Genomic DNA, 23,750 nt, shown 5'->3' on the forward strand with positions numbered 1-23,750 from the left:
GCTTCAGGATAAGAACAGAAACTGTGCTCCGGCGGCTCAGCGGCAGCATGAGGCCCCATTAGCTAAAGTGGTGCTTCAGGTTAAGAACAGTTTCAGGTTAAGAACAGACCTCCAGAACAAATTAAGTACTTATCCCGAGGTACCACTGTAAGGCTTAAAAATCACTTGTTACATACAAAGCTAATAAATTTCCGCCGGTTGCATGCATACTCGATCACCACAGCAACAAGCATAGCAAGTGTCCAGATTAATAACAGATGCACCTTTCCTAATGACTTGCTATATATGCAGAAAACACTCTATTCATCAAAGGTGTATAGCCACTTCATATACTTCTAAGCCCCCCACCACCTGGCAAAGCCATCCGCACACCTCATCAGGAAACCACAGATCAACCTAATGCAATATAACTGTGTCAGAAGCATAGGGGGAAAGCAGGAATCACTTGCAGATCCTATAACTCAAACAGGTGAGCCAAGCTGCAGAACACATATCAGATCACGTATATGTAGCTGATAAAACACTTAACACGCATTACAAAAAAGCATTTACTCATGTTACAAATTAGGAAAAAAATGTCCTTGGGGTGGTATTTATGATTATGATTTTAGAAGCTCTTAAAATCAGTCTATAACAAAGATCTCAAAACACAAGCGAGCAGATCACTCAGGGAAGTAAGCCAAGCCACAGAATACAACCGAAGCCACAATATGCATTCTTAATGTCAAGGAATTGCACACCATCACTGACTGCTACTCAATCAAACTCAAAAACACTGCCTTGCACCTTTAGACATACAGTATATTGTTAGAGGCTTGAAGGGTTGCTGTGGAAAATACTGGTGGGTTGCTTCCATGAATGTGATTCTGTAACCATGAGATTACAGGCACAGGTTAATTCCAGCCTACAATTCCCATCACTCCTAGCTAACAGAACCAATGGTCAGGGATGATGGGAAGTACAGTCACAAACATCTGGAGGGCCGGAGTTTTGCCTATGCCTGGATTAGAACCCAAAAGAGGAAATGTGCTGAACTGGCCAAACCAATCTCTCTGTAAACTAATGGTCTTAGCTGGCCAGTTAAGTACTGTCATCAGCATCTTCAAGAGTGAGCCATGTTACTATAGTAACACTAAGTGGAGATGCTTCCAGGAAGAGGAGAGTGGGCCTTTTCCCACCTTACCTGGCCGGATGAGTCTTGCTCTGTGCTGAATCCAAAGCTATGGTTTTGGGGAAACCCAGAAAGCTAATGGGAGTGTTCATGTGGGAATGCTGTGAGCCTTTCCATCCTATGCTCAGGTTGTATATGTCTGTAAATTAAACTGTATATCCTAAAGATACCACAGTCCCCATTCCCCTTCACTCTATGGACACCAACAATATATACATATACACACATAATGATCTACCTACCTACCTAGCCACACCCACCCACCCACCCACACCATCCAGATATGCTGGCAGCTACCACCACTACTTCTAACTAGCCTTCTACTTGTCAGGTATTGGCACATTCACCATTTTAAACTGCGTGGGAGAAGTCACACATCGTTTCCAGGTCTTCTCCAAGTCCTCATTTTCCTTCACTGACATGCATAGCTGCATTAAGCTGCCCATCGACTAAAATGGCCAATTGTAAAGCTGACTTTAAAAACCACACAATGGATTGGCACCAGACCAATGAAATACTGTATTTTTTGCTCTATAAGACTCACTTTTCCCCTCCTAAAAAGTAAGGGGAAATGTGTGTGCGTCTTATGGAGCGAATGCAGGCTGCACAGCTATCCCAGAAGCCAGAACAGCAAGAGGGATTGCTGCTTTCATTGTGCAGCAATCCCTCTTGCTGTTCTGGCTTCTGAGATTCAGAATATTTTTTTTCTTGTTTTCCTCCTCCAAAACCTAGGTGCGTCTTGTGATCTGGTGCGTCTTATAGAGCGAAAAATACGGTAGATCCTCTATTCGGATATCTGATTGTTAAAAACAACAATTTCAACCTCCAACATGGCAACTTTTAATGGAATGTGTTTGGTAAGGGGAGATATGCTGGCAACAAAAACCACCTACTCTTCAAGCTACAATTTTTAACTTGCTGCAAACCCAGCCATTTTTTAACCAACATTTCTGAAACAATTTTATTTGCTTATACAGAGAGATCCTCCATATCGATTTTATAAGGAACAAGATTTGCATGCTTTGTAACGGCAGAAAATTCAAAGTACACTCATCCCTCAAACCTCAGATATGCAATTGTGGCTCTATAATCATCACAGTTCTTCCTCAAAGATTTTTTTAAAAATAGCACAGCAGAACAGATAAGCTGGAAAAACCTCATTCTAAAAATGAAAAGGGTATTGCTGAGACTTGTTTCTTTGTCTGGCTCGTAGTCAGTGAAGAATCTATAAAACTGACTAGATATTCACTGACTGGAGAGAGGAAATCTCTTTGAGGCATATAGCGCCTTCTACTTCACTTGCTGCATAATCATTTGGACACCAGCAACTAAACACAGATAAAGCTCTGGATCAATGTGTGCATTAGAGAGTTCCCTCCCCTCTTCAGGGTTACATAAAAGATAGAGGAAGACAATTTGTGTGCCCTAGTAGCTATACTCCAAAACCAACATTAGCTGCCCACCCACCCATCACTGCCCATCTGTGAAAGTATGGCTGGAAGTCTTAATACATTAATCACTGATTAAAAGCAAGGCTTTTGGTCTAATCAGATTTTGATTAGAGTAGTAAGAGATGTTTAGCATTTCTGTTTGTCACCCAACCTATGTGAAATCCCACTACTAAAACAGCATTTCCCCCCACCTCCACTCCAAAGGTCTTGGTCCTAGAAGACATATATATTATTGCTAATATAATATAATATAATTAGAAAGAAAGGCTTGAAGGAGAGGGAAACCTCTACCTCAAGTAATAAGAACCAAATTACAGCTGTTTAACAGACACCTGCCCCAAGAGGACTAAAACCTCATTAAAGACAGTTAAATTATTGTGGGAAATGCAGTCCTTCTCAAGAAATCTGCAACTTACAAGGTCACAAAGAAAATGGGGACATGGTTGGTTGGTTGGTTAGTTAATTAGTTAGTTAGTTAGTTAGTTTATTCAACAAGGTTTATATACTGCTTAATCATCCATAACCTCTCTAAGCAGTTTACATGGAACATGACCAAGGTTTCTATAACGTAGATGCCAACACCTGCAAATACAGATATGAAGCTGTCTGATGCGTGTGAGAGAAGCCAAACGCAGAGCAACCGGGGGTGAAGGAGAAATATATAAGCTTGCACATCCTAATTATGCTCCCAATGGCGCTTGTTTTGTGGGTTTAACATTGTGTTGAAGGCCCAGAAGGTGGAAAGCCTAGGAAAAAAATCTCAGCTGTGCCCTGGACAGAGCAGCAGGCTAATTAGCTGCCTACTTTTGCCCTGGTTTATTGTTTTGTTTTGTTTTTAATTTAAGATAGAAACATTTTATACAGATGCTTACAGAAAGGGAAGGGCTTGTGAACCGGTAAGCAGTAGGCGGCATTTATCCTGGAGCCATTTGTACACCAACAAGGGAAACAGACGGCCCTTGTGCTGCTTGCAGTTCAGATAATCCACTTAAGTGCAGAAATCCTCCTTTCCCATGAGCCCCTTACTGCTCTCGACCGGTCTTACTGGATAGTATCTAGAGAAGCTGAAGAAGATACGTACGATGCAACTTTGGGGGGTGGGGTTAGGGGGGAAATGTCTTGTCTGTTTCTCAGTTTGGAGATTTGTTTACCTGTGCATGGAAGAGAGCAGTCCTGGTCCGCCCAATTGTCCGCCCAACGTGAAACCTCTGCTGGACATGATTTAGTTAACTAACCAGATTTAATGAAAAACCTGGAAGGCCTCGACAAGGTCAGCAATTTCTGCTTCAGCCAGAATTAGTTTATGATATATTGTAATAGATGTTTTAACTAAAATATTCCTCAAGGGTTATTGTAAGGAAATTAATAGATATTTCACAATATGCTTGAGGTTCTAATAAACCAGTTTAACACAAGTGAGTTTCCATTCATATTCATGATTTATAGCCACATAAAAGAGTACCAGATCATGCACATTCCCTTATTCTAAGGAAGAAGCGATACAGCCGTTTTACTGAAGCTAAGCCAGCCTGAGTCTGGAGCCTCACATTGGAAAGTGGGAAATAAAATGCGCTAAATAGTGTAAAGCAATGATGCACCTAATGCAGGTGTGGGAAACCGCTGGCCCTCCAGATGTTGCTGGACTACAGCTCCCATCATCCCTGGCCCATTGGCCATGCTTGCTGCCAGGCTTGATGGGAGTTGTAGTTCAGCAACATCTGGCAGACCAAAGGTTCCCTACTCTTCATCCTATGTGTTCACAACACAGTGAGTATTATATTGTAATGGTTTGATTGGTTGGCATAATTCTTACTATGTATATTTTTCTATTTCGATGCATGTTTAAATGCTTTCTTTCTTTTAAAAACCTCTAAACTGTCTCTCCATTACACTAGTTTACAAGTGGGTTTCTTCCCGTAAGGGCACACTTAAACATACAAAACCCCACCCAGGTCCAAACCACTAGAGCCTGAAATGGGCTAATCCAGGAAGAGTTTTACCACTTGATTATGTCAATTGTATTAAATTGGTTAGAAATAAAAAGCTGCACACAGGCTTGTGAATCATCCACGCCAAGGGGTTCCAAAATCTGGTCTGCAGGCCACATTCAGGTGGTCTGCAGTGTGTGTGTGGATCTGTTTGAAGATGGCACATTCATTGCATTAAATATTCATACGAGCTTTTATTGTGTTCTTTTATTATATTGCATTTTATTGTATTATAGCTTGAATTCTATGGAATTAAAATTTCAGTACAATAAACTGCAATACTGTATACAGAGTGAGTCTTTTAAAAGAGGCCCCGTGGAACATGTATACAGTGGTGCCTCGCAAGACGAAAAAAATCCGTTCCGTGAGGCTCTTCGTATAGCGGTTTTTTCATCTTGCGAAGCAAGCCCATTGACAGTTTAGCAGATTAGCGCTATTAGCGGTTTAGCGGCTTTTAGCGGATCAGCTGATAAGCGGCTTATCAGCAGATCAGCTGATAAGCGGCTTAGCGGCTTAGGAAAAGGGGGGGAAAGGGGAAAACACCCGCAGGAACTCGCAAGACATTTCGTCTTGCGAAGCAAGCCCATAGGGAAATTCGTTTTGCGAAGTGCCTCCAAAACGGAAAACCCTTTCGTCTAGCGGGTTTTCCGTCTTGCGAGGCGTTCGTCTTGCGGGGCACCACTGTACTCTGTATCCACAGGGTCTCTTTTAAAGGACTCACCCTGTATAAGAAAGAAAAGCAGCAACAAAAATGAAGTTTAAGATCACGCAGCATCTAGCACTGCACACTACGATCACTACAACAGGAAGAAATATCATTAAATGGTCCACCTAGACCCTCAACAATTTTCAAATGGAAAAGGTTTGGGAACCACTGAAACATTTTTAGGTTGATGGGTTAGGCTTCCATTGAACAGTAAGTACTGTATAGCACTCAAGGCTAGATGATTATAAGGAACCTTATGGAAGGGTGTGTTTCTCTTAATCCTAACTCACGCTTTCTCCTCTGCCACACTGACACACAGAAGTGGGCAATATAATCATATTTAAACAGAGAGTCAAGGTATCTTTTCCCACCTGAATCCTGCCATACCTTCAAACTGTTCCACCTCCTGATCAGATTATCAGTATCCCCCCTCCCTATTTTCCTGCACATAGGGCCAAAAAAGGGCTCCTACGTTTCATAAAGGAACCAGCAAGGCCAGGAGTGTGTTTGGGAATTTCCAGGGGGAAAACCACAGCACAGGAAAATCACAGCAGGAAGCTCCATGTATCTGGAGGCTTATTTGAAGAAGTATTTAGTATGAATGGTCAATAAATCCAAGCAGCACTTCCTTTTCTCCACAGTAAACAGCTCATCTGCTGCGACAGAATAAGCCTATGCATTTACCAGAAGTAGCTGACTGCCTCCTTCCATGGGCGCCAGTGCAAAATGCAGTAGGGGAAAAACGCATCTCTTGAGAATCTATTGCATTACTATAAATTCAAGCCCGTTTACAATTTCTGAACGCATACAGCCAATAGGTATTCCACACAAGTAATTTTCAGTCCTGGGCTGAGATTTAATTACAGTCAAGTCCACCTACCACTTTTTCTTCTCACTCGTAAAACTTCTGCCATTTTTACCCAAACCTACTCTGCAGAAAATATACAACCCTATTTCATGTTAAAAGAACTGACCAGGTATCTATAGAGCACACCATCTGTCAAGAACTACTCATATCCAAACCTCAATCAGTGAACTGAAGCTGCAACAGAGCAGCATGGTTGCAATCGATAGTCTTTAAAATTTCGCTCTGATAAGATTTTGTGCGGTGCTGCTGGAACTTTGCATCCTTGTTTTTTTAAAAAAAAAAATCAAGAAAGTCCCCGCCAATCACTTTACTACACAGGGCTGACTCGGGTCACCAAGACTGTCCCCCTCCAACTTTACAAAAAGTCTAACTTCCAAAATGTTGGCATTATGCCTATGCAACACTGCTATATACAGGTGGAGGCAGAACAGTTGGCACGATAGGGCCTTTTCAGGAGTGGCACCCCATATGTGGAATGCTCCCCGCCCCCAGGTGAGCTGCTTCTGTCCCCATCATTAACATTCAAGAGGAATTTTAAAACATCTCTGTTCACCAAGGCATTTGATGGCTGAAAGACCGTATTCCTTGCAGCCTTGACATTATAAGCTGTGAGGATACGCGACAATTCTCAGATGATTTTCATCTTTTTAGATATTCCTGAAGTTCAAGTGCTTATATTTTATTTGCTGATGCACTGTTTTGCTGCTTTGTAATTTGCTACCTTTTGGAGCAAGGGCAGGATAGAAATGTAAAATCACCACCATCCCAAGAGTAGTTTGTGTATCTCCATTAGCCTTGCCAGCAACTATCAGAAACATGGAATAGTAGCAAGGAGACTCATATTGTGGTCGCACAGTTCCATACAGCACTCATTACAGCCAGTAATCAGTTGCCACAAGATGACCATATTTTTGGCAGCATCCATGTGGTGGTTCTGACATGTGCTCTGGCCTACTTAAGGATCTTTACGGAGATTAAGTACATCTGTCTGTATTCTTGTCCAAGAAACCCCACTGTTACAATAGCTGAATGAACATCATGCAGCCATTAATAAAGCAGCACTCTCTGGAACAGGCACCGTAGAGCTTATTTATATCTGCTGCTGACAAGAGCCCAGGAACAAAAGGTAAACTTTGGGGGAGACTAGTTAGTGAGCTTGAACCTATCTCTACATACTTTTGATTGCAGCCATAACCAGTGAAGCCCTCCAAATACTACAATGGACTACAATGTCCATCATCCCCAACATTTGACCAGACTGGTTGGGACCAAGAGGAGTTGCCATTCAAAAATGTCTGGAGGGCATCAATTGGGGACCCACTGCTTTTACCCCGTACTTCAATCAAAATATTTTCAGGTTTTCTCATTTATAAGAGAACCGTATGGAAAAATGCAGGGTGCGTTGGCCTCAGAGTTCCTGGGTTTTAGGAAGTTTAGAAGGCTTTGCCAGGATAACAAGCTAGTTGCTTTGATCTTGGGCTAGGATAAGGCAGCTGGAATCTAGCCCTGCTTTCCCCCAGCAGTTTGTGAGCAGGTTGGACTGAGGAGTGCTGTGTGCAATGGTTTGGAGCCTTTAAAAAAGTTTTTGCTTTGGTGTATCCCAGGTCCTGTCCCATCTAGGCTGCAAGAATAAGTGAGAGGGTGGTGGCAGCAACTACCAGAGAACAGGTCCCATTGACAGCACTGCAGGGCTGTTGTGTTACAGTTGGACAGGCTCTCTTGGGGGTTCCCCCACCCTTTGTCACACTCTTCTCTCTCCTGTGTGTGCCTTCCCTACGAGTATGAATGACAATGTCCACTGTTGCTCTGGCAGAGAGCACATGGTTAAGCAGGAGGCCACTGACTGAACAGAGATGCTCAATGTTCTAGCGCTGTGACAGAAAGCACTGCTGTCCAAGCAGCCAAATAAAATAATATTCACTAGACTCTCCTTACTCTGATGCCATCCTGTTTGCCACCCTAACAAGTGCCACCAATTAATTGCACCATCTATTTCTTCCTTTAATTTCTTCCTACTTAACGTAGTTGACCACATTTAGCAACAACTACTTAAATACAGCAGTTTCCCCACAGACAGACACTGACCATTGCGCCATGATAGCTAACTGAATTTTCATATTTAGAGGCAGTGTGAGCTTCATGGCAGCCTAACAGCTCCTTTAAATGAAGGGGATCCATTTCCAGTGGAAGCAAAGAGGTGACACAGGAGAGACAAGTCTCTCCTAAACGAGAAAGCACTTTGGTCGATTTACAGCATCGGAAACAGCAAATGTGGAAAGAAGTTAAGAACCCCTCCCTCTCACCACCTACGCTGCATCAACAGAAGTCTAGTGTCCTGATCAAAGGAAGTAATAGTACTACTCTATTCTGCCTTGGTCAGGCCACACCTGGAGTACTGCAGCACGTTCTGGGCACCACAATTTAAGGAGGATATTGACAAGCTGGAAAGTGTGGGGAGGACAACCAAGATGATCAGTGGTCTGGAAACCAAGACTGAAGATGAACAGTTGAGTATCTTTAGCCTAGTATAGTAAAGAGGAGACTGATATAATATATGATAGCCCTCTTCAAATATCTAAAGGGCTGTCACATGGAGGATGCAGCAGGCTTGTTTACTCCTGCTCTGGAGTCTAGGACCCAAACCAATGGATTCAAGTTACAAGAAAGGAGATTCTGACTAAATATCAGGAAGAACTTTCTGACAGTAGGAGTTTTTCTACAGTGGAACAGATTCCCACAAGAGGTGGCGAACTCTCCCTCCTTGGAGGTTTTTAGGCAGAGGTTGAATGACCATCTGCCATGTAGGATTTAGCTGAGATTTCTGCATTGCAGGGGGTTGAACTAAATGATCCTTGGTGGACACTGGGGGGTGGAGGGAGACTGTATGCCACAAAGGGGAGGGCAAAAGTAACTGTTGTCACCCTGTTCTCTTTCATATGCATGCATGACCACCTTCTCAGCCAGTCTGTACCCTTCCTTGCTGATAGATGATAGATCTGGAAGATGCCTAGCTGATAGACTCCAATGCTTTATCTATTCACTTTCTCTTTTTGACACCGCCACCAATCTTGGTGGATATTGGGACGTGCAGAGAAGTGTGCTTAGAACCCTGGGTCAGATTTCTCAATTACATACTGGACATTGCCATGTTTAAAATGTTTACAGTAAAAAACCAAAAAGGCATATAAGGTAAGATGTACAAAGTTTTTAACCTTAGATGCTTCTACTTCTTCCTCTTGATCTTCATTTACTAGCACAAATTACTTTATGGTACCTCACAACATTATTCTGCTCTGAGGTAAGAAATATGCAGTGCATCCTCTTAGTTTGCCATAGCATATTTCAACAAAATGCTTCCCAGCAAAAATGAATCAATAGGGGGGGAAATGTAAGGCAAACTCCACATTTAAATATAAAACAATATTGTACTACTAATAAACAATTCCACACTTTAAGGAACACAATCAATGAATAGCTCTCTGAACGATGTACAAAAGAAGTAAGGGAACCACCAAAGCAAAACATACACAAATCAAAATAGAGTTACAAAAATAATTTCATTATGTATCATGAAAGTATCATAAATATTACAAACGCATACGTAATCACCAAAATCATTCACATACACATTCTAAAAAACAGAACCGCCCCCCAACAAGCACACTTTCCTTAAACGCACATCACTTCAGCCGCTCAATTCTGACCTCAATAAAACACCCAAATGTTTAACCAACCTATAATCATGCAGAGAAAAATAGGTCCACTCAATAAAACAACAGCAGGGAGAAAAACACCACTGATTCCCACCTGAGGCAATACAGACACCTTCTCCCCACCTCTCACCTAGGGAGATTAAACCCTCCTCTGCCAACAAGCCCACGTCCTGTGGGGAGTTAGGTACAGCCAGCCATCAGCGCACCTGATGCTCAGCACCTCTCGGGCAGCATCCCACCCTGTAGAGTAAATTAAAAACATCTCCCTTTAAAACAATGCTCCCTAAATAAACCTCACCCTTGTGGCTTCACAGTCAGACTAGTCGGGAGAGGGCCGTGGGTAATGGTAGGTAACAGTCCATCCCTACTCTCCCTTTGGCACCTGAAGCATCTTACTTGATTTAGCACACAGCCTGGGCAGAGGTGGGAAACCTTTTTTAGCTTGAGGGCTGCATTACGTAGAGGGCACCCTTGACGGGGGGGGGGGTGAAGGGGGGGTGCTAGAGGAAAAAGTGGGCAGGGCCATAGGCAAAAGAAGTGGGCGGGGCCAAGGCTGAGACCTTTGCACAGTAGGCTACATTGCAGACATGCAGAATGCAAAGGTTTCTACCTAGCTCAGTTGGCAGAGCACAAGACTCTTAATCTCAAGGTTGCGGGTTCGAGCTCCACGTTGGGCAAAAGATACCTGCATTGCAGGGGGTTGGAATAGATGACCCTTGTGGTTCTTTCCAACTCTACGATTCTGTGATACCCACCACTCTCACCACAATACACACACACCTCTCCAGCCTTCATCCAGACAAGCATGAGGCACTATCACAATTCAAGGGTGCCTTCCAGCATCCAAAAACATTCCAGGAGGGGGTGGATCAGGGCCAGAGAAGGATGCAGGTTGGAGGGGGTGTAGTCCCAGGAGTGCCCCAAGGGCCAGGTAAGCAGGCCTGGAGAGCAACACTCCCCTGGTGTAAAGGCTCATGTGTTCTTGGTTGATGTTATTAACCTATCGCAGACACAGCTTCTGGGCAGGAACTGTGTGCAGCCTGTGTTTTATACAGCACCAAGCACACTGCTGATCTGTTCACTTGGCATGCTTATTTATGCGTCCGAATAACTCTCCCCACACCAAAGGCTCTTTCTTTCAAGAGGTAGCTGCTGCTGAAAAGCTTTCTGTTATAAAAAATAAACTAGTCACAAATAAGAAAACGACCAGCAGCCGTCAAAGAGATTGATGGCCCAAACGGAAAGGCCATTCCCACTGCACTCAGCCCATCAAGGACAAGGCATAACTCCACAGAAAGGGCACCATACCAATGTGTGGCCATTTAAAAAAAAAATTATTAAAGTAAAGGCAGGCATCATCTGTTTATGCTTATGAATCTTTCAGAAAACACCTTCTGTCCCAATTGGTGGAAGAAAAGTTGCTAAATGCCAACAGCCAGGCAGATGTTTTAGCAAACCGATTCCAGCTGCTCTGCCTACTGAAAAAGCCAGGCATGTATTCTCAATACAGAAACAGTTTATGTTAACAATGACTCTGCAAAGGTCCTTGCTGGTAATCAGCAAGTAATTTGGGCAATGGAGACATCATTAAGGACCCTTTTTCTTTTACCTTAACTTGATAATTAACTGCTTAACAAAATTACCACCTATTGTTAACAATCTCCAGTGCCGAACAAATCATTTTCAAGTGTAAACACAACCTTACGTCCCCCTCTTTTTAAAAGGTCATAAAGTTGTGATTTGAAAATTAAATAAAACAAAGGACTTTGAACTTCTGTGTTACTCTAACGGAAGAGAAATGCTCCTGATAAACACTGAAGTGAGCAGTGGTTAAAAACCCTTCATGAAACAACAATAATCCTCGACATATCAAGGTAGACCTGGGACAATACAGTGGTACCTCTGGTTATGAACTTAATTCGTTCTGGGGGTCCGTTCTTAACCTGAGGTCGCACTGTAGCTAATGGGGCCTCCTGCTGCCACCACACAATTTCTGTTCTCATCCCGAGGTAAAGTTCTTAACCCGAGGTACTACTTCCGGGTTAGCTGTAACCCGAAGTGTTTGTAACCCAAGGTAACACTGTACTGAGTTAGCTGGACCAATGATCTGACTCAATATAAGGCAGCTTTTGATATTTTCAGCAGCTACTCAATGACAGCTAGGATCAAGGAAACAGGCAGAAAGCTGCAGTCATGCAACCCAATCCTAGACATGACGACTTGGAAGTAAATCCTGCCTCAATGAATGTAGCCTACTCCCGGTTAAGTGTGCATATAAATTCAAACCAAGTCTGCAATTCTGTAGAAGCTTACGTGGGAGTAAGCCCTATTTAAAATAGTAGGCCTTACAACACAACCCTACTCTGAATGTTTCCTGAAAAGTAAGTCAAGCATGTTTGTAGCACCAAGAGAAACTATTGTGAAAGCTAAGGTCACAGCTTCTGCAAACATGCACTCCATATGAGTTCTTGGATGTCAACTAAGCTGAGAAATGATAAATGAAAGCAACTATTACCCAGACCTTGACAAGTGAACTCAAGAAATTCAGACAATGTGGGGCTTAAGCAAGAAGCGGTTATGATGAGGCCTCAATAGATTGCATCTTCTTTAGACGTGTCCCCTGGCCTCAACACCAGTCCAGCCCCCTGGTACTGCCATACACAGTCACAACTCATTCCTAACAATATACTTAGTGCAGAGCTTCAACAAGAACCCTGGAATCACCTAGACTCCAAAGATTGCTCACTAGGGACTAAAAACAAAAGGGTTAGATAGATGCCCTTCTGAGTATCTGAGGGCACCCAACCCCTTTTGTTTTGAATTACACTGTCCCAATGGGAGTTAAATCTTCAAAACACACAATTAAAAATAATTAATAGAAACATGACTTCAAGGGAGCTTGATGTGCTACACTAATATTAGTAAAAATACACAGCTCCCTTTCTAAAAATTCCAGCAATAAATATGGAAAGCAGCTAAAAAAGACCACACCCTTCATTTATAATTAGTAAGATATCCTGGCACCTTCATTCTAAAGCACATGTATTCAGATGCAGGCCCCAATGACTGAAACTGGAGTTAATCTTAAGTAATCAAGCAAAGGCTACCCTATGCAAGTTTTACTCAAAAGTTAAGTCCCACTGAGGTCCACGGGATGGGTTTCTAAGTGTGCACAGGATTGCATTCAGAATGCTGATAGCTGAATAAGAAATGAAACTATCAGTCTGTGTAGCGTAGTGTCCCAATGCAACTACTACAAGTTACTAGGATGCGCAGCACAGTTTTGCGCCCATTTTTGCAAAGCATTCTCCTGTGTAATTAACTACAGTAAGGGTCCACAACCTTTTGGCCCTCACAGGCTTTTAAAAAAAATAATAATAATACCCATTTAACACGAGGAAAAGCTGGTGATGCTCAGAATGCCCCTGAGCAGGCAAGGCATTTACACTCACCCCAAAATAAATGAACTAGAAGAAAGAAGGCAGCACCCACTCAAACAGGCAAGACCCTCCACCCAACCAAATGCAACAAAAAAGCCAACAGGAAGAGAGGGCAGAGGAGCCTTGGCTGGGGACCCCAGATGCACTGGGGACCCCAGAACCAGAATGATCAGATGCAAAGAGTATACCCCTTTAAAAGGCAGGATGAAGAATATTTGGCACTTACATGTTTTCCCAACTCCTGCATGGCTAATACTACCTGCTCAAATCCTCTCTTATGCACAATAGCTCCTAAGTACCTTCCTTTGCACATGGCCTCCTTCCTTTAATAGCTGCCTGACAAAAATGGAGCAGGAAAACCTTTTTTAAAAAATGGAAATTAACCTGTCATAATTTCTGCATGCCAGACTACTGTTAAAGGCACAGGAACAGTGTCAAGGGGAAAAAAAATCAGCTACCCAACACTTTGCATGCAAGCTAAATTCTAATCCCATTTTATCCTGTCTCTCCTAGCTACCATTACCTCTAGCTTCCTTTAAAAAAAAAAGGAGGAAACTGACAAGCAGACCATGAAGTTCTACACCTATATGTAGGAGAGTGAGAAAAGTACAGTAGTGTACTGTGATTTCATCCCACCTAATACTACATGTGTGGCTTCGGTAACCCAGTATCCCTGTCCCATCAATACTGGAAAACATTCCATCGTGAGCAACAGCGGAAAAACTGTTAGACAGCAGGATGGATGGGATATTTCCAAACAGCAATTAGAATATAAACAAGCATGTGAAAATGTCAATACAGGTACCAAGTACGAAAACCCCATTCCAAGGGGTGGCATAGGACACACAGATATTTTAGGGAAAAGGAACTGCAATCCTTCATTGGATTTGGGCTCGGCTTTTTTAAAAACAACAACACCACAGAATACTTAGTATTTTTTAAAGGTTCTTTACCAACAAGCATGATGCCATGAATGTTGCTATCTCAATTCAGATGCCACCGGGAGCGCTTTAGAGGAGGTCGACCCAGGCGAAAGAAACCCGCATTCTCGGCCGCCAGACCTTCTCGAGCTACTTGCATGGGAGACCTTCTTCGACCGACACCAAAACTCTCCGAAAACTCGTTGGCTGCGCCCCCTCCCCGCCAAAGAAGCAGCTTCAGTGCGGTAAAAGGCAAGTCCTGCTTTTCACCCCCGTCCCAGGCAGCTTGTGCAATGCCGAAATCCAGCGACCTCCCCCCGCCGGCTCCCGCCTGGAGTTCAACTGTCCAGCCTTGCTTCGTCACCCTGCTAGTTCCCCGATCTCTTCCCCTCCTCGCCTCTCCCCGCTGCTGCTCCTCCTCCTCCCATCCCGGCTAAGCCTTACCGGATTTAGGAGGATATCTGTAGATGGAATTAGACGGGATGTCCACCTCTTCCACTCCTGCGTTCTGCCGGCTGGTTAGCGCTCCCATGCTTGAGACGTAGGACAGTATTAGAGGGCATCCGGGGAGGAGGCGGTCGGGGGTCGGCGGTTGGAGAGAGACGCCTCCCTAGCTCGCACCTTTGCAAAGCGAGAGGAGAGGCGCGGAAAGGCAGCCGGGAGACACAATACGCGCGCAGGCACTCAGGTCAGCCGCTGCCTCCTGCAACTGCGCTGCTGGTCCCTCACTGGAGAAGCTGCCGCATTGACTTGCCTGCTGCTGCCGCCCCCAGGGGGGTGGCGGTGCCTGCTGCTGCTGCTGCTACCGAGCAGGGGACAGAGGCAGCCATTCCCCCCATCTTTTCCACCCCCATTCCCTCCTTTCCGCCCCCTCTCCTCCTCCGTCGCCCCCCCCCTCCAGCGAAAGGAGTGAATCAACCTGGGGGCCGTTTAGGCGAGCTGGGCTAACGGGAATCCCTTATAGAGCAGTGCAGCTGGGATGGGGCGGGAAGAAGCCGGCATCATCATGCACATAGCTCAAGCTCGGGCTGCGGCCGCTGCTGCTACGAGTGCAGAAGGCAACCTCGGCAACGCCAGCAGCATCTCCTCTCTCCTCTCGCTGCAATTGCAGCAGCAGCGGCGGAGGCAGCTTTGCAAAGGAGCTGGGCGCCGCCTTGACGTGAGCGGCAGCCCTGCTCTCCAGCCAATGGAGGCCGCCTGCTAAGCAGCCAGCGGCGCCTCCTCTCGCGGCCCCAGCAGCTCCCTGGCACATGGCCCGATGGAGGGAAGGGAAGGGAGAGCGAGGGCGAGGGCGGCGGCGGCAGCGAGCGCGGTGCTGGTGGCCGTGTGGAGTCCGCCGCCGGCCAGCTGCCCAAGTTCACCTTGGTAGGAGCTGGGGGACGTTTCGCTGGAATAAAAGGCGGTGCTTCCTAGAGTCACCACAGGCCGACCTGCTGAAAGGGAAGGGAAAAGTTTCGCGAGGGTGCGAACACCCGCCTGCTTGCCTGCCTCCCATCTTTTTCTGCTTCAACTTTCCAAATTTGTTTTTCACGATGCGCCACTCTTGCTTGGGAGCGGTGGGCCGCGAGGCTGCAGGCCCGGGTCCCTCCAGCCTACAGCTGGAGCCCATCTAGCCTTGTTTACTCTCAAAAGAAGTCCGGCGGTGGCGCTGAGAGGAAATTTACTTAAATGTCTTACATACATACACTATTTCCGAATCATAGGCTGCCAGCTCGTTTCCGGGATCAATTCAAGTTGTCCTCTAACATTTCCTCAATGAAAACAGCAACGTCCTATTCTATTATTATTATTTATTTTACACTCCACACCATAGCTGTCAACTTTCAGATTTGAAAATAAGGGATCAGCAGTCTCGAAAATAAGGGATCAGCAGCCTCACTTGTCCTGGGGACAGTCTAGGGATATCTAACAATCTGGGGAAGCAGCGGAAACGGTGCTGGAATAAGGGAATTTCCTGCAAAAAAAGGGAAGGTTGACAGATATGCCCCACACCCATCTGACTGGGTTGCCCCAGTGATTCTGGGCAGCTTCCAGCATATATAAAAGCATAATACTGTAAAACATTAAACACCAAAAAACTGCTGCCTTCAAATGTCTTCTAAAGGTTGTATAGTTAACTTATCTCCTTGGGTGAGGAGGCTGCATAATTCCAGACCCTCCAACATTTCTCTGGTGGAAATGGGGAGGTCCGAAGGAAAAGCAGGGCATTCTGGGATCAAATCAGAAATCAGGATGGCTTCTGTAAATCCAGGACTGTCCCTAGGAAATTGAGACACATGGAGGGTCTGTAAAGGCCCAAATGACATTAAGGGCGCCCACATTCCACCTTATTTCTGAAAGACCATCTCATTCCCTACAGATCCTCCCCAGTGTTAAGCTCAGCATGGGAGGAGTGGGTTGGTAGCTCCACCTCCCTCAGAAACAATGGGGTGGTGGCGAAGGTGAGGCCGTTTCTGTAGCAGCCCCCTAAATTGTGGGATTCCCTCCCCACAGAGGGGCATCTGCCAGCTTCAGCTTTTGGAGAATGCAGAAGATGCACCTCTTTACACCTTTGACATCTGGTATGCATGTTTTAAGGGCCCCTCCCTATTCCTTTGAGTACAATCTGTTTTTAACTGCTTTTAAATTTGAGGTTTAAATAGTAACCAACCCTGGGACCTGCTGCTGAAAGCTGGGTAATAAATTGAATTATGATAATAATATGCTTACTGCAGAAGGGTAAGCCAGCCCTGCTGAATTTTGGGGACTCCTCGTCGTCCTGTTGAGGGGAAATCCTAGACTTGGCCCAATGGGGCTTGCATTTTAAGCAAGCTTGCTTGGGATTGGGTGGTTATTTCACCCTAAGCCGCAGAGGCCGACACATACTCACCCAGAAAGGCACACTTTATTTCATTTGGACTTGCTTTCTAGTATGTATTCTTAAAGGTAAAGGTAAAAGGTAGAGGACCCCTGGACAATTAAGTCCAGTCAAAGTTGACTATGGGGCTGCTGCACTCATCTCGCTTTCAGGCCAAGGGAGCCGGTGTTTGTCCGCAGACAGCTTTAAGGCTCATGTGGCCAGCATGACTAAACCACTTCTGGCACATGGAGGACCATGACGAGTGCCAGAGCGCACGGAAACACCGTTTACCTTCCTGGAGCAGAGGTACCTATTTATCTACTTGCCCTGCTTTGCTTTCAAACAGCTAGGTTGGCAGAAGCTGGGACAGAGCAACGGGAGCTCACCTTGAACCACCGACCAAGAGGCTCAGTGGTTTAGACCACAGCGCCACCCACGTCCTTTTATGTGTACTTAAGACTGCAGTGTAAGGTGGCCAACATTTAATCTGGCCAGACTTTTTATCAGCACGGTCGCAAGCCAGACTCAAGAAATGGGGGCACCCTGGGATTGCTCCCTTTTCCCTTGAGTCCGCACAAAGTCAATGTGCCTGAATTAGCACACAAATAAAGGAGCATGCCCATATCTCGATTGGGATAAGAACATGCTGGAATTAGAAGGCAAAGATGGGCAATCAGGACTCTTCTGTTGCCTTAAGTTGTTACCTTCTTTCAAAGAAAGGCTTACTGTGCCTTTCAATGTATGCATGACATTCATATACACTCTGTGTGATTTATATTACTATGTCTCAAACCATTCACCTGTTGAATTTCTGCCTGCTGTAAAGTTGCATTCGTATGACAAACACTGTATTTCACAAACCACAGCGATAACAAACCTTCTGTGCCACCATGCTGATTCCATTATACCATGAATGGGTGCCCTTTCTGATATTGACTGATCAACAAAAGGCAACACTTAGGCTAATATTGTATTGGCAATATTTATGAAACACTATCCATTGTTTCTTAATTCACAAACAAAAGCCATATAATTCGTGCAAGATGTCACGAACGAATAGAAGTCAAATAAATATTCCATCAACAGGAATGCTTAGAATGGTGTGTAACCACAAAGAAACACTGAAGTTGAGGCAGAAAGCCTTTCCACAGTTCATACCTATATCAAGGTTTGGTTGAGAATGAACTGGAGCCCGGTGGCATCTGGTTGGCCGCTATGAAAACAGGATGCTGGACTAGATGGGCCATTGGCCTGATTCAACAGGCTCTTGCATTCATAACTATGGTGTTAAACAGTACATAAATTGTTAAAAGAAATGAATAACATTTCTACCTTTGTGCCAGTTCAAACACTGTTAGCAGCCCTTCCTTAATAGCCTCTACAGTTGCATGCCAATAAGTCCCTCCTCTCCACCACACACCATAAGAAAATTAATAAGTAACATTTTAGTCACTCTGTTTAACACCCATCCTCTGGGCAACTCAGCAATGATAATCCATCAGATTTCAATGTCACCTCTGTCATTTGATAAATAATTTGGAACTACTTGGTATGAGTAATAGTTGAATACTGAAATATACTTGGGAGTCCCGTAGTGATTTCATGCTCTTTATTGCAGCTTATAAAACAGTGATTGAATTGCCCCCCCCCCAATCTCAGGCTTTTATATACATTATTTATACAATGAGTCCCGTTTGATTGGCTGATTCTGCTTCCCTCCTGGAGCCTGATTGGTCTTTTCCTGCAGGCCAATCAGTTGTTGCATTCTGCAATTCTACCAGCCTAATAGGCTGATTAACTTCCTCCTGGAGCCTGATTGGTCTTCTCCTGCAAGCCAATCAGTTGTTGCATTCTAGGATCCTACTTACCTATTGTACTAGGATCCGAGCTTAGTACCTAACAAATACAAAACATTCCTGCTTTTGGAGAAGCCCAATAACCTTGACAGGAAGGGGGAAAAACTGGCAGCCTTAACTGTTCGACTTCTTTAGCCATGTCTCACAACTGCTACCCATTTAAGCTGCTGCTAACTAAACCACAAGGGACAAGACAGGGCAAGCTGGGTTTGAGGTTTGTTTGTTTTCAATCTGGCCATTTAGGAAGCCTAGTAGACAGACTAGAGCAGCATAATGCCAGGAAGGGTAGATAGACTCTACTTGTCACAGCAAGTGCAGCATTCTCAGGGGTAACATCATCATAAGGTGTTCTTTTTTTACTATTATACTTCAATCCTGTCCTTTGTTCAGGAAGTTCAGAGCAGTGTACGGTGGGAGCTGCTAGGTAGCAGGTCTCCCAGCCCCCTATACTCACCCTGCTGAGACTTGCTTAGCTTTCACAATGAATCAAAGTAATTTCTCTCTGGTCATGTGCTGGGCGATTCTTAAGCTCATTTTTAAATCTGGAAGTAAAGCTATCCCTGAATGGAAATGATTCGTGGATACAGATTTGCTTTGCAGCTGATCTTTACTCTAAAGTAAAACCCTAGGGAAGTTTTAAATGTGTGACATTTTAATGTATTTTTAATCTTTGTTGGTAGCCGCTCAGAGTGGCTGGGGAACAAATAAATTATCATCATCATTATCATCAATGTAGCTTAGCTTTAAAGGAGCGACTGCAGTTCAAGGTGGTAACTGGATTATGTACACACTTTAAACCAAAGGTAGAATTCAGCCATATACCAAGCATGTTCAAAGGAAAAATGGGAACAAAGAGAGATGTTTTAGCTTCTCTGATCTTTTTCTAAAAATGGAGCTAGCTGTTTCGGTTTTCACATCGTTTTGCCAGTTAGTGAGGCCTCATTGAAAGAACTACAATAGTCTCTCCCTCACCACCTTAAAATATCCGTGGAGGAAGGTTGAGCTTTTGTCATTCTTTGAAGGAATCGGTCTCTTAACAATGCTAAAAGTCTTATGCAGTTCCTGAACTTTACTAGCAGATATAATCCTACTGAAACCAATGTATATGAGATTATTTGTTTCAGAAGCGAGCCTATAATAAGGTAGATCCAGGCTGCAGTTCAATATACCTGGCTGAGAGCAAGTCCCATTGCCCTCAAGGAGCCCTAGGTCTGATGTCTTCATGAAATTACCCCTCTGGCTGGTGCCTTCCTCTCAAGTGGGCAAATAGGTTGGCAGCAGGTGCTTGAGAACTGCCATTTAAATTCATTACAATAACCCAGAATAATACTGCAATGGATGCACTGTGGGGAATTTTAATGGTAGCTAGACCCAAGTACCCAAAGCATCGGGTTAGGAAAATAGTGGGCTCTGTCAGAGCAATGTGTTCCTGATAGCCGTCCAAATGTGCCAAATGGTGACGTTATCATTTATTTATACCTCATAGCTACTATAGTAATTTTATCAGTACAGGCCAAACAGTATTATCTTTTTTGGAGTAAAACAATTTGAACCTTTATCACCAAGGGATGGGTTGAAAAACCTCAGAACATAAATTTCTGGCAAGTTACTAAATTCTTTTTCTTTTTCAGGCTCCTGCCAAACTGCTGGAGAATTTCAAACTAATCCGCTCTTAAAAAGTAAGTGAAATTCCTTCCCTCATTCTCCCCCCCCCCTAACAAAGTGGTGCAGCTGTGGATCCAGTTTTAAATTACTACATAACAGTAACATAAATTACTACATACTCAGTGCTTTTTTTCTATATTAAAAAATGTTTAGCTACTCTCATTTTCCTACTCATATTGAAATACTGCCCCTCAATGAGGCCAAACTTAGATTCACAAAATGTTTAGGGGTATACATACCCCTGCGTCTCCCCAGAAAAAAAGCACTGTACATACTACAGTGTAGTTTTAAATTACTACATAACAATATGTTAATATTGTTGAAAGGAGGAAGGGGTTTGGTACTCCAAGCCTATTCCTTCCTTAGTCCACTAGTATGAATTTATAACATAATTTCATTCTGTATTAACTGAGCCATACCGTTTTGAGAATTACACACACACACACACACACACACACACAGAGAGAGAGAGAGAGAGAGAGAGAGAGAGAGAGAAACAGACTGACAGATATTTTTCAACCATTCCCAAGCTGTTGGAGAATTTCACTTGCACACCAGAGAATATTCAGTAATTTTTTCAATTTCACCACCCACAGTTATGATGGACAATTTGGTGGGCAAATTTTCACACAGCTTGAGGATGTATACCCATTTAAGCACTTCTGGCACTTTTTGATTTGTTGTGATATTTTAAAATGAGATTTTAGATTGTTTTCATGGTTGAGTAGGTATTATGTGTTCTCCATGTTGGAACCTGTTCTGGGTTTTATTTTAATGAAGAGCAGGCAAAGAGCAGCCCAGATAAATAAACAGTCTGCATACAAAGCCATTGAGTTGACCAAACATGGGTGCATCTGAGGAATCGCTGCATGTGGTCCGAAACACCCCCTGAATTCAAAGGCTGTATGCACATTCCTGTTTACTCTGCATCCACTGCCCTCTGGTCTGGGAAGCAGTGTACACATATTTGCCACAATCCATATCTGTATTGATTTGCCACAATCCATATCTATATTGTGTCCTGTCATTTTTAATGAAATACTGCATTAAAAAATTATACTTTTCAGTTTACAACAAACACAAAGCATAAATTTAAATTATTCCACACATCATATTTTCATTTCCCCCCTTTCTACCGTTTCTTATATCTATTCTACTTTTTACTGCATTTCCAAGTTACCCCTATTTATTATGTATCCCAAATAGTCATTATAAGTTTTCTGTTACTGCATGTTTTTACTACAATCCTGCTAATGTCTTAACTTGTTTACAATAATGTTGCAAATAACTGGTTTCCATTCTGTATTTAAAAGTTTATCCTCTTGGTTCTTATTCTTCCAGTAAGTTTTGCCATTTCTGAGTATTCTAATGATTTCTGTTGCCATTCTTCTTTGGTTGGGATGTTTTCTTCTTTCCATCTTTGGGCAAAAATCACTTAAGCTGCAGTGGTCGCATACATAAATAAATTTTTGTATTGCTTAAGTAACTCTAGTCCCATAATTCCCAAAATCAATACTGCATTTTGATGCATTCCCACCCCAAACTAGTTTCAATTCAGATTGAAACCATCTGGCTGCATTTCAAAATGGTAATGTATACACATCCTATACCTGTCTGAGGCAGTAAAGCACGTTCCATGTAGGATCAACTATATTGTTTGGAAATGTTTGTTTGTTTTGTCTGTTATGTATAGGTACAGCTGCCTCTTGTGATATAATCGGTCTTCATCAATATTTGACCACCAGCCATTTTGAATCAAGATGGCAAACCAAAAGACTGGCTGTTTTTTGGCATTGGTCCGGCTGTTGCTCAAGATACCATAGCCAAACTTGGCACAAAGTCTCCCAGTGTGGAGGCAGCAGTCTTCATCAATGTTTGGAGGGCCCTACAACTAACAAATTACATTATCCATTTAAAAATTACAATTTTCTTTCCCCACCTCCTTCTATTTCCCAGGCAGCACTGGAACACTTCGCACTAGTGCTACATGCAATTATATCCAGCAGCTCCACAAAGGTTTATTAAACTAACACCCAAAGCTGTGCAATTAATGATGCTCCCTTTTTAAAAAATTAATCTGTCCACATGGATTCAAGCACACAACAAAAGTTACGCGAACAGCTCTGGAACAAAATGGGATTCAAATGTTTGAAATATATCAAATCCTTCAGCAACCATTTTTTTCTCATTTTCCTTGCTGTGAGCGCTCAGCAAGCAACAGATGCTGCCTAAAAGAAACAGGAATTGCACATTAAAAACATTTAAGAATTTGTGTCTGTTGCATCCTGTGCTGCCAAGCTGGGAACAGATGATGCCCAAGCCTTGCAGAGTTGGCTTAAACAGAGAATCAGTTGTAATGTAGTTTAGAGACAAGCTTACAGCACAATTTAAATATCTCAGCTATACTAGCTTGAGGCTAAAATGCTAAGCACGTTTACCTGGGAGTAATTCAGTGGGACTTGCCTCCAAGTTATAAACATGCAAAGAATGGTGCTGTAAGGTGCACAGGCTAAGCTCCCAGAAACACAAAATATTCAGCATGATATATTTTATTAGTTCAACATCTTTGATAAAGGTTAGTCATGCAAGCCTTTTGAGCTGCATAGTATTCTTTAATTGACAGTTTAAGGGTGTGTTGATGTTACCACCTTAGATTGCAGAGTTGTGTGTTTTCCAGTGCATTTCACAGCACTTACACCCACACCCACACCCACACCCACACACACACCAGCTGTTCACATCAGCACTGCTTCATTAGTGTGAGGTTAAATTCTGCCTGTCTTCATATCAAGGGTTGTAAAAGGGGCAGCAATCTCTTTACCCCATGCCTGCTAGATTCATACTGGGCCTTACAGCGCAGTTGTAAACACATCTACTTGGAGTAAGTCGCGCTGAATTAATGGGGCTTACTTCCAGGTAAGCAGTTTTAGGATTGCAGCCTTAGTAACACCTTTGCAGTATATAAAAAAAGATGTAGATACTCTAATTCATTTTTCTAACAGAGGCAGTAGGATTCTAAGCAACGAAAGATCACCTAAGGAGACAAGAAAACATTATTTGGAAGAAAACAATAAATACAATTTGGTTGGGGGGTTTTTAAGATAATCAGAAGTCAGCGCTGTGAAGAAAGAAA

At 43.4% G+C, this 23,750-nt stretch overlaps 1 protein-coding gene and 1 long non-coding RNA gene across 5 annotated transcripts in view; one reads left to right on the forward strand and one right to left on the reverse strand.

Annotated features, from left to right (window-relative positions):
- The window catches only part of RNF157 (ring finger protein 157), a 71,499-nt gene extending 55,468 nt beyond the window's left edge, over positions 1-16,031 (reverse strand). For 2 of the 4 annotated variants that reach the window (XM_081850765.1, XM_081850764.1), the window contains exon 1: positions 14,702-16,031. In XM_081850765.1, the coding sequence (XP_081706891.1) occupies positions 14,702-14,789 (88 nt within the window). In that variant the 5' untranslated portion in view covers positions 14,790-16,031. Of the gene's footprint in view, positions 1-14,290; positions 14,626-14,701 lie in introns of those variants that run through there. The other 2 variants (XM_081850762.1, XM_081850763.1) reach the window with 2 other exon arrangements.
- Positions 16,032-18,772: 2,741 nt separating this feature from the next.
- On the forward strand, positions 18,773-23,271 carry LOC309335748. The gene is made up of 3 exons (XR_014153705.1): positions 18,773-19,166; positions 20,584-20,631; positions 22,311-23,271. It is a non-coding gene; the product is annotated as an uncharacterized lncRNA (long non-coding RNA).
- Positions 23,272-23,750: the final 479 nt, after the last annotated feature.

Source organism: Podarcis erhardii (genome assembly GCF_964252035.2).
Source record: "Podarcis erhardii genome assembly, chromosome: 2".
In the NCBI taxonomy this organism is placed as follows: Eukaryota; Metazoa; Chordata; class Lepidosauria; order Squamata; family Lacertidae; genus Podarcis; species Podarcis erhardii.